Source organism: Tachypleus tridentatus, chromosome 1 (assembly GCF_004210375.1).
Source record: "Tachypleus tridentatus isolate NWPU-2018 chromosome 1, ASM421037v1, whole genome shotgun sequence".
NCBI classification, from domain to species: domain Eukaryota; kingdom Metazoa; phylum Arthropoda; class Merostomata; order Xiphosura; family Limulidae; genus Tachypleus; species Tachypleus tridentatus.
The window spans coordinates 45322347-45334734 of NC_134825.1; the positions used below are offsets into that span (position 1 = coordinate 45322347).

Consider the following 12388-nt stretch of genomic DNA (forward strand, 5'->3'; position numbering starts at 1 on the left):
TAATGACGAAAAACAGAAAGAAATACTACCATAAGAACTTGTCAACTCATCAAGTACAGGTTGTATTTAAATTAAGGATAAAAACATTAATTAGTAATAAAAATATGATTTGGTTTAAGAATAAGAGTGGTTCTGTGAAATTATAAAGTTACTGTTTACTAAAGAATCAATAAAATAATGTTCATTCAAGTAAAACTCACCAAGGGACAGCAATTATCGTACAACTTAACGTGAATTATTCAGCATCTATGCTAAAAAAACTGTCATTATTAATTGCAGAAACAAAAATTCTACCTGCAGGTGACTTAATTGAGTAGTAACATATAATTAAAGTTATCAAAAATACTTATAACAGAACTAAATGTACTCAGTTCAATGTGCTAAAAAAATGGAACACATTTACATTTTTAATACAATTCATTTTTGAGGTATGCTTCTGAAACTAATCCACAACTGAAGTTTATACTATCAAAAAGACACTCTTGCACATTAGACATATTGATGAAATGTTAAAGTTCACACACAAAAAAAAATGTTGCTTGTTTGTTTTCAAGAGTAAAGACACACAATGGACTATCTGTGCTGTCCCTACCACAGGTATTAAGACAAATTTTAATATGACAAGTCTGCAAGCTGAATTACTAAGAGCTGAAAGATACCGTAACTTAAAGTTTTGTACCAACAATTGGTTTTATCATGCTTAATATTTAAAATTCATCATTTATGTCAATTTCAAATTTTCTTTGAAACAAGTGTCCATAAAACTGCATTACAATGAGTTTTTGGATTCTAATTTGGTGTAAAAAATGCATCATATTTTTTATATTAATCATAATTTAATACTACTATAAAGTTCTCTAAATTGCTTTCATTTAGTTTACAAAAACTAACAGTTTTATTGATCACTTATCATACTGTCAATCATTTTAAAGCACTTATTTCAGTAGTGTACTTAAAATGAAGATAATTCAAACAGTGTAATAATCTGTTAAAAAAAATAGAAGACAGATTTCATACCATGAAACCACACACTAAAAAATCCAATAGTAAAAATTACCATAAATGTAAAACAAGAAAATATAATGGTAACAATTACATCCATTGTAAGTAAGCACTGCATTAAAAATTCTTCAACAAATTAAATAAACTAACAGACCTAATTTTATATAAATACTTATTTAAAATAATGTTTTATATAAACTTAGCATCAAAACATCAACTATATTGACTAAACATTAAATACAAAACATTTCAAATATTTATGCGTATATATACACTTAAAGTGTAAAGTACCAACATACAATCATACATTTGTCAGAATTAATAAGGTGAAATTTAATCTTATTTTATGTATCTTATTTACATTCACTCTATCAAACAAAATGCATGTTTTGAATGGATAATGATTTTAAAAGAAATAACAAATAAGAGATTTAAATAATGAAATAAAAGAATATCTAAGTATTAATCCTCTGATGCTTTTTAGTTTGTTCCCTATCTTCCTGCTACTCTTGCATAAAATTCTACACTGGATTAATATTTAATATTATACAAACATTAAACTTTTACCAACTAACTATATATATTGAAATCTGAAATTTACTTTCAATTTTTTTGTTATAACACGTTTTTTTTTTTGTTGTTGTTGTTTTTTTTACAGAAGTGTTAAAGTGTTTCCATATTTGATTGCAAAAAATGGACACAACCTTTCCTAAAAACTCTGCAAGAGTTTTGTTAATTAAATATATTTGTGTTGTTCTTAGTCAAAATTAATTTAATGAAACCATTAAGTTTTACAGTAGCCCTGAGGCAATGGAATGTCAAATATGATGGGCAAATTGGTTGGTTCATAACTGGAATTGCATGTTGAGCAATTAATGAAAATTGTTTGTCCATCTGTTGTAATACCATATCCTGTATAAAAAAAATCAGACAAATAGAAAATTAAAAAGCAAAATATCTTCAACTGTTTTTATTGTCATTATATAATGTAAAGCAATTAATCACAATTCCATTAACACACATGAAATTTTAAATGCAAAACAAATACAAATAGGATTAAAAATACCAAGTGTTTAGATAATAAGAACAATATAAAGTTCTTTTTCTCCAACCAGTTAAATTATTTTTTCACATTGATTACTATTCTAATATTGTATTCCTAAATCTGTTGTATGCTTTTTATACCATTAATAATTAAATTCCTTTTCAGAAAGAATTACATTCATCAGACAGTCTAATTATACTAGAAGTCTAGATTATGCAAAATCTGTTTGGCTGACAGTTCTCAGGAATGATTCTGCAAAACATAGTGAAAAAGGAACTAATAGTATCCCCTAAATATTAAACAAGGTGTACACCAGAGTCCATCAGCAAGATATAATTAAATCTCCCTCTGGTGTTTAGATGTGAACACATGATTACAAGAAAACATAAGAAGTGTCAAAAAATCCTAAACCAACAGTGGCTGCTAATGGTATGATGCAAACTATGTAATCAAGTTAGATTTCAAAAGACAGGAAACAGATGTGTAAAAACCTCACAGTTAATTAAAAGGCATGATGTTCAGAAACCAGTATGTAACTGCTTGAAATGATTACTCAATACATGGAGCGTATTAAATACGATATACAACACTGTTTAGTGTAAGTTATTTACATCATTTAGTGATCTAAACATTTAATGATTATTCAGTTTTCATAACAAGAGTGTTAAAAGTAGTTATTTTAAAGGAAATGGTTATGACAAGTTTCATTAAATAGCTCAGTAACAGTTGTGTGTTGTGTGTACAGTCCAACTGTTTTAACTGGATGTCATGTTACCTGAACCTTCTGTATTTTTCTAGTTGCCTTAAGTAAGTATTGTTACATCTTAGCATCTCCCAGTTTTTAGAAAGTTTTAGGCCTAAGCTGAGCAACATCTCTGTATAGATGGCCAAGTGAGCACAAGTAAGTAAACATTTAGCTAGTGAAGTGAAATTAGACTGCATGATTGCTAGTTTAGTAGTAACAAGCAATATCTGAAGTGAGATTTACAGTTTAAAAGAGATTAAAAAAAAGAATAATTTATCATGTTAAAATAATGTTTTAAAATAATTAAACCAATCTGTGTGAACACTGACAAAAATAATACAATTATTTAGAGTTATGAATACAATTGTGGTAACTCACAGTAACATAAGTGAATTTATCTTAAATTGTGCAATACAAAGCAATAGATAAAAATAATTTATCTTTTCAACTGAGTTCCAAAGTGATTGAACTAGCCTGTGTTAACATTTGACATAAAAGAAAATTATTTAAAGCTTTGTATACAACTGTGGTAACCATGGAGTAACATGAAGGAACTTATCACTTATGTTGTGATAACAGAAGAAAAAAGAATTATTTAGAGTTTTAAAACCAACTATTATATCCTATAGTGCAAAGAATATTTGTACATACATTTGATTTGTTTTGAATATATTATTTTAAAATAAGTAGATTGTGTGCTGTCCATTTATTGTTGAAATTTATTGCCAACAAGTCACAATCACCTACTCTAAAAGAATCCAGCCCCATAAAACTGACATTTATACTAAAAATGTATTTCCAACAAATACTTACCTCCTCTCACATAAGTAGATATTGTTGTTCAATGCTGCCATCTATATGTAAAACGTTTATCACATGCCACATGTCATACTCTCACATACTCCTTAATCATCGTGGTGCAACTGAATTTCATATGAAATCATTATTCAACATCCTCTACCAATAGTGGTGTGACATCCTCCTGGTGAACAGATTTCCCTGTATTCAAAACTACCAAACTATCACTTCAAATTTACACAGAAAAGAAAGCACCACTTTTCAGTGGGGAAGAAGGAAGGGAAGTATGAACGGAGGCAACCACCTATCAGACATACATGTTCAGTATACAAAAATTATAACTTCTGTACCTTTAAAGAAAGAATCCAAATTGAATAGGTGGAGGAATCAGGTGTGAGGGAAAGAAATAAGCTTCCTTCAAAATTGAAAGAACACCAAAGAACACCCTAGAATTGTAAGCAGTAGTAAGGAATCAGAAGTGGGAGACCACACTACTTCCATACCAAGAATATTGTGTGCTCACTGTAGAATGAGGTGTCATTATAAATGGGAGAAAGGGAGGAGCACATCCTAAAGGGTAAAAAACAAAATATGGAATTTCAGTCATAGTATATCAAAACAACAATATTGTCAAAGAAACATCTACAGACAGTAATGTGAGGTGAAATGTAAAATGGATGTGCTCCAATGTATAGATCCACTAGGGTGCAAAAAATTGTATATAACAGGTAGACTACAGTCCAAAACCAATCAGTATATATCCTCTTAGTTGCGATAGGAAAGCCACACCATCTTCACCTCAAGTTCAAAAGAATAGACTTGTATAATGTGCAAGTCAATTGACAAAAGGGTCACATGTGCACAAATCCACAACCAACAATACATCCACAAACCTGATATCCACATGATAGTAGTATGAGATGCAACCAGGTTACATCAAATTCAAACACAATCAAAGTAGCAACTCACTGCTCAACATCATCCTCAAACTGCAAAACTCATTGAGGTGGAGTGCAAGAAGGAGAGCAATAGCCTCATTCAATATTATCCTCCATATAGGACAGAAAAGAAAAATAAGAGCAATGCCACCTTACAGGCCCCACCACATGGAAGTGGATGGTCTTTAATGAGAAACATAACCACCTCATCCTCCAGACAGAACTGCACAGAAACCAAGTACATCAACCTCCAGGACCCACAACTTTCAGTTTGTGAATATGAGTCGAATTGAGTGAGGATGAGAAAACACAAGGAATACACATGAGAGGACTTATAGTGATTGGTTCTACTCCGAATCCAAAACCAGTCATCAGGAACTTATATCCATGTGATGATAGAATGAGGAATCCCAATTAAAGGGTTAAACTGCAATTTGAGAGTTCAACTCCAAAGCAATATCATCCTACAGATAAGACCACACAAAGGTTGGAGTGTCATAGTAACATCTGCATCCCACCTCATGCAAGTGGATTGCATCCATGAATTATGAGTAACTTCAGCACCCAGGCAGAAATGCACAGACACCACATGCAGCATCAACCCACAGGACCCAATGCATGGAGGTAGAGCATATTTATTAGTAGATATGTACAGCATTATCCCTTCAGATAGTATAATATAGAACTGGAGTGCATTGCAAAGTTCCAGGTTTCACTGCAAGGAAAGGGATTACCTCACCCAATTATATGCAATCATACTTCACAAGACAGAAATGCACAGAAGTTTTGTTTAACATCAACCCTTTAAGAGTCAGCCATATAGAGATGGAGCATATGACTGGAGGATCACATCAGTAGAACACTACTGCCCTACTTTATAATGAAATAATTCTTTTTTGTACTTTGTTAATTATTGTGTGATCATGTTCAAGAGGTCTATGGTTAACCAGCCAAGGGATTCAGAACTAGTTATTACAAAGACTTGCATATTCCACTAGTAAAACAAGAGAGGAATAAACTTGATGGAGAGTCCACAGGAATAGTAACACTGAAGACAGTGTAAATGATGACCAAAAAAATCCTATTTTGTAAAGCAAACTGCCCCTAATTTATTCAATTGAGGGGATGGCAGGGATGGACAGCTAGCCACTTCTGCTTTATCAGTCTAAGTCCATTGGTTAGTGTGGTCCAGAACAAACAAAATTAGTGAAACAAATATACTGCAAGGGAAAACCTATTAGCTATCTTGTAGAATACATCAGCTCAACAGTGTGCACTACTGGCCACATGTCCATTGTATTTTAAGATTTCATCATGGCCACACATTCAGATTTGAGATACATTAAATATACCTAGACAGGCAACATTTGTTACAGAGTGGGATCCTTAATGAAGAAAGGGCCGTACTCTGAAAGAAATTAAAATGTATATAAAAAAAAAGTAAATTACTCAGTCACAGCCTCACTGAAGTTTAAAGGATGGCAAGAGATAAAAAAATGGCATTCTGACAAGGAAAACAACAGCCACCCAATAACGATGGTGGGAGATAAACATACGAGGTTATTTCACATGCCCAACTGAACAATTCCTCCAATGAATGGTGTAGGGGAGACACCAGAGAAAACATAAGGTGCCTGATTTGATGTGGAACAGTGTTTGAGAAGAAGGAGACAAAAAAGAATAAGCCAAATATGTCAAAAGCTGAATCCAATTTGTAAGGGTGGAGAGAGAAAAGTAACAAACAAAAGAATGTTGCCAGGAGATGAAGAAGGAGGGGACAAAAACCATGGAAAAATGAATACAGAAGGAACACAACAAAAGCGAGAGGTTAGGAGAGATAAATGCTAAATGGTACTGGGAAAAACAGAATGGGTGGGATAAGACTATCTGATATCCAGCAATGGACAAGATCACAGTCATATGATCAAACAGCTAAGTAACAAAATCCACGATAACAGGAAAAAATCAATTGCTACAGAGGAAGGGCAAATGTAAATGTGCTAAAAAGAAAGCAACCCACCAAGACAATCTGGATCTCCATGCCAATGACCCAATAAATGACAGTAATGAAGATGGAGGGAAGGAAGAGTAAGATGAATTAACAGTGACCAAGGTTGACCTAGAAGGGATGGAGTGAGAAAAATATGCAAAGTACAGGCTGAAGTTTAGAACTGAAGTAAGTGAGAAAACCATAGTTATGTTGGTTAAAAAACCTTACCCATAGTAGCATGAATTCCTGAAATCACTTAGGGAAGAAGTTGAACCAAAGGATAAATATAAAAGTACCTTTAGATTCAATCTCAGCTGAGCATAACAACAGCTAGAGTGTATGGAATGAGAAACCAGAGACCAAAAAGTAACTTTGTATTGAGAAAAGTAGCAAATGCATTTAGCTGAGAAGTACCCCCACTGGGAGCATAAACTTGTGATAAAGTGACCACTCCACAGGAGAAATTTTATCTGATCTAGAAAGGCAACCTGTCACAATGTTGAAAGCATCCAGAAATTGAAATGCAAGAAAATGACATATCCCACAAATGTGAACCCAAGAAAAAACACACAAAAAGAGATCCAAGGTATGACCTATAAAGGAATAACAATGGATGTCTTATTGGTGAGTGATACAAACTACCACAGTGAAATTGTCAGAATGGATTGTGACAATTAACTTCCTTATGTGAGGAAGAAAGTGATCCAGGTCATGTTGTACTGCCAGAAGCTCCAAGTTGTTAAAATGGTAAGACCTCTCAGCCATAGGCTGTTGTCCAAAAGCCTCCTGTTGATTAACCCTTGTCTTCCAATTATGAAGGAAGTTATGCACCTGGTGACACAAGTTTTGTTCCACTACCAATACAAGTCCTCAACTAAAAATGGAGGAAGAGTACTGGGAGGATCCAAGGTATTCTGAGCAATAATCCACTGGTTGTGCAGAGTCTACGGAAGAGACCACATATTTGCCTGACCCAAATGGATAAGTGTTTCTCAAAGAAGGCCTCAAATATGATAAACATGTCTTCAAATGCAACAGAATCTGACAAACAGGAAAAGAGGGAGCAGCAAAGGCATAATAAACAGAATGCTCCACCAAATGGAGTAGACAAGGAGATGGTTGGGCCTAACTAAGGTAAGTATTGATAAAATGATCAAGTGGATAAGATATTGAGTAGTTAATAGGAAAGCTTCTCCAACTTATTAATCCAACCCTCTTGAGCAGCATCTGGTAATAGCAGATGAGTGTGTTGTGGATAACCATAGTTTGGAATGAGCTAACAGAAGCCAGTCATACATAAAATGGTGTAGACACAATTCAAGCACGCATAAGTCGGACAATTGCTTTGATCACTCAACAAACGTCATATGGAGCCAAAGTAAGCTCAAAGAGCAAAGCATCTTGACTGACCAAAAATAGGAATATGGAGATAATAACTTGAATTGTTTACCTTGGTCATCCACAGTCCTGTAGAAAAAGTCCACCTCATTGAAAGAAAGATCCAAAAACTGGTTAATGCAGCACAGATGGATGGCAGGACATCAGACCCTGTTTTTCTTGGGTACCGCAAACAACCTTAAATAAAAACCTGAGAAATGATGGCTGACAGAATCAATAGCTCTGTTATAGAAGAGGCTGTACCAGCTTGAACAGACATTGACTGGTGGTAGAATCCCAAAGTCATGGAAAGAATATGGGTACTGGAGACAGTGTGGGAGTGGAAAGGAATTGGATGAAAAGCCCTTCAGACAAAACCTGGAAAACCTAGAGATCAGTAGCAAATTTTAACCATAGGGTAACAAAATGGGTCAAACAAGCCTCTTTTTGACCAGCATTCACAGGACAGTAACTATAATGGTGGTTTCAATAAAACCTATGTTGAGAAAAATAACAAAAGTGGAAATGCTAACAGTAAAAACAGATAAAGAATGGCAAGGTGTATGATTAAAACTGCAAGAGAAGACTACAAGTGCTAAGAATGAGACAAAAGAGCACCCAAAAATGAAAGGATAAAATATGCTCTTCAAAACAAGAAACGCAAAAGGGATATTTTTGTTATTTTAGAGAGAAATAAATGTAATAACATTACAAGCTCAGAGTACGTGATGTTACACGTGTTAAGGCACTGATTGTCAGACCAAAATGACAATAAAAGTTGTGCACTTTGAAAACGGAGGAAAACATCGGATTTTTCACCAAAACGCATTCGTGTCCAATAAATTTGTTTGAGAGATCTGCATATTGTGCAAGTGCAACATGTGCAAAATCCCTATAAAAGTGACGGGTTCTCGGTTTCCATAGCTCAGTGTTAAGCCACCAACACGCAATACAGTTACGCCAAGACTGACTGAAGCACAACGCAACAACGCCATTGGTCGCTTGGAAGCAGGCGAATCTCGATTAGATGTTGCCAGAGCTGTGAATGTCCACCCAAGCACCATGACAAGGCTATGGAATTGTCACCAACAACATGGATCAACTCGTGACCGTCCACAATCTGGCAAATCTCGTGTGACCACGCCCGCACAAGATCGCAACATCCGGTTACGTCACCTTCGGGATAGGACCACCATGTCTACTGCCTCAACCATATCAGGGCTGCGTAGGATTTCCGATCAGATCGTACGCAACCGTCTACGAGATGCAGGAATCCGACCTTGACGTCCAGTCAGAGGCGTCATCCTCACCCAGCAACACCATCCAGCACGGCTGCAGTGGACTCGGGCACATCGGGTATGGCCTCACCAACGATGGAGGCATGTTTGGTTCAGCGATGAATCACGTTTTATGCTTCATAGGCAGGATGGAAGGACCCATGTTTACCGTCGCCAAGGTGAACGTTTTGCAGCAAACTGTGTGCAGGATGTTGTCCGATTTGGTGGTGGCAGCATCACGATGTGGGCTGCCATCGCCTACAATGCCAGAACAGACCTTTTGCACATTCGAGGAAATCTTACGGCTCAACGATACGTCGACGAGATTCTTAGGCCCCATGTGCAACCCATTATGGTGAACGTCAACGACGTTTTTTAACATGACAACACCCGTCCTCACACAGCCCAACTCACCACTGTCTTCTTGAGACACCACAACATCAATGTTCTTCCCTGGCCCTCCAGATCACCAGATTTAAACCCCCATTGAACATCTTTGGGACGAGTTGGACCGGCATCTGCGACAGCGACAACCTCAACCGCAGACTCTATCTCAGCTTGCAGCAGCTTTGCAGGCTGAGTGGACAGCCATTCCACAGGATGTGATTCGTCATCTCATTGCTTCCATGGGCAGGAGATGCCAAGCAGTTATTGATGCTCCTGGGGGGCATACTCATTATTGGCGTTGAGTGACGTTAAACTTCACCTAGTGAGCGTGAACTTCGCCTTTGCAGACTTTAGATGTTCAGCAGTGAATGTGCAAAGTTTCACACATGTCATACAGAACTATCCAGAATAAACTTGTTAACAATTTGTCTCATATTTTGCCTTTTGCATTTCTTTTTTTGAAGAGTACATTACCTTACAAGTTCCACATGTTCAAAATTCTAAGATATATTTCCAAAATAAGAGCAATAGATAAAAGGAGCCATTTGCAAATCCTGAAGGTAAGTGGATGGTAGACAAATGTGGGACAAGACAGAATCCCTCCACAAAAGGTCCCAAAGAAACCATATGTGTAGGGAAAGAACCAAAGGGAGATAATCACATCAATGTGGAAGTAATTAGGGAGAAAATCCCTCAGAAGTTTGGTGGACCAGTACTAGAAGAGTTGTCAGAATAAGACAAAGGTGGGAAAATGGGCATGTGATACACATATAGGACTGTCAAGTTTAACTCCCCATACAGGCAAAAGTGATTCTAACTACTGAGAATAAAGAACAACAAAAAAAATTATCTACCTGATGACAAACCAAGCTAAAATAACCAGATGCCCATAAAGAGTGAGGCATACTAGCACCTATTTGCAAGTGAGAAACACAATGCTCAGGAGAGGGAGGGAAAACAAAACACTACAAGGAAGGGGTGTCACATAATAAGGAAAGAACAAAATTAAGAAATTGGGGAAATGGATAAATTAGAACACACTGGAGAAATCATGTCTGAAAAGGCTGAGTAAGGTCTAGAACATTCTGCAGGAAAAGCATGGCACAGTCAAGAGGGGAAAAAAAAAAGGCTTTCAAATTCCTTATTATCTGAACAGGTTCAGCAGTTTCAGATGGAAATTTAGCAATATTGGAAGAAGAAATGCGACTCAAATAACAACTATCAATCTCCTGATTAATGAAAGCAAAAGTTATTCGATCAAGTTCTCCTGACCTGAAGCCTGTCTTATTGTACTAGAAATAGGTGAAAGAACCTCCAAAGTGGTAACATGAACTCTGGAATGCTAATGATGATTCATTGGGAAAGAAATAAAAACAAAAGTTACTGTATAAAACTACAGAAATAAAACTGTAGTAAAAAATATTTCCACTTCATATGAAATATTAAAGAAAAAAATCTCTTGAAGAGAACAATTAAAAAAGGTCTGCACTACAATACTTAATGAGAAGTAATAGTTTGGTAGAATCAAACAGAGGGAGTCACATTCATCAGGAGGTTGTGTTCCATGATAATTTACATGTAAGATGCAGTTGAAAAATTATAATTGTTAGGTATGTGGGAGTAACAAGGCTTGTGGCATATGAAAAAACATTGTCTGTAGAAAGTAGCAATGAACGAGAATAACCATGTATGTGAAAAAAAGGTAATGTACCATATCAGAAGTGAGTCACAATGTAATATCAAGTCAAGTATCTGCATTTAGAGGAAAGTCATAACAACCTCAGTTGTGTTAACTAATTGCAATATGCTCTTGAAACATTACAGGAATTCAAATAATGGCAAAGAAGCATGTTCACCAAACAAATCTTTCTTAGCACAAGATAACCAATTTTTAAAAGAAACATTAACAATTATGCACACACACACACAAACAGGTGTCATGAAATTCAAGCTTGGGTGGACTTCAAAGATTGATTTAACCCTTAAGCAATGGGTCATGGGTCAGAGGCTATGTCATTGTGTTTGTTGGCTTGCAATCCAAATTTTATTAAACTACTATTTTATGAATTTATGTCAATACATTTGGAGTAAAATTGTAGAGCATAATTAAAACTTTAATATTACATACAAGTTAATTTCTTAATTCAGAAGTAACTATTAAAGAAACACATCTAAACATAGATTTTTAGTGAGTCAGGCAATATGTTGAAGGCAGTGCTGTTAAAAATTAGATGTTTGTGAAATCAAAATACCAAGTCTAAACTTTTGTACAAATTAGGAACTCAAACGACTAGCTTTAACACTGTGATAAGCTAGAATATAAAATAAGAATCTCAAATCTTTTTATTTTGCTGAGATACAGCTTATGTACTGAATCAAACAGTGGCCCCATTCAACTCTTTCCATTTTTGAAATAGTCTCTTATATACTCTTACTATAGTATATGAAATATGAATAACCAATCAACAGCTTAGAATGTCCCCAGAGTGGTTTTCTCAGCCATTTTAATCTGTGAAAAGACTACCACATTTTTTAGATCCAAGTTTTCAAGGAGGTAAGTGTGTCTTTAGTCTGTCCAAAGTGTCACATTTTTTTAAAACCCAAATACATCTTAGTTCTAAGCTTAATAAATTATAGTGGAATTTATGGTACTAGTGTAGTTATTTACAATTGTTTGGTCATTCAACTGTATATATAAAACCTAAACAAAAATTTTTCATATCATCCATGTGCAAAGTTTTAAAAGGCTTAGCAACCTACGTCAAGCAAAAACTGAGTGCAAAGGTCATAGCAAGAAGAAACAATTGTTTGCTTTGCTTTCTAATGTAT

General features: G+C 35.2%; 1 protein-coding gene across 6 annotated transcripts in view; it reads right to left on the bottom strand.

Moving 5' to 3' along the window:
- LOC143247329 (UPF0046 protein T07D4.2-like) overlaps nt 1-12388 on the bottom strand; it is a 44287-nt gene that overhangs the window by 20990 nt on the left and 10909 nt on the right. Inside the window, exon 5 of one of the 6 annotated variants that reach the window (XM_076495208.1) lies at nt 581-1914. The exons of 3 other annotated variants lie outside the window; for them this stretch is intronic. In XM_076495208.1, the coding sequence (XP_076351323.1) occupies nt 1787-1914 (128 nt within the window). In that variant the 3' untranslated portion in view covers nt 581-1786. Of the gene's footprint in view, nt 1-580; nt 1915-1970; nt 8094-12388 lie in introns of those variants that run through there. 2 more of the 6 variants (XM_076495198.1, XM_076495189.1) reach the window with 2 other exon arrangements.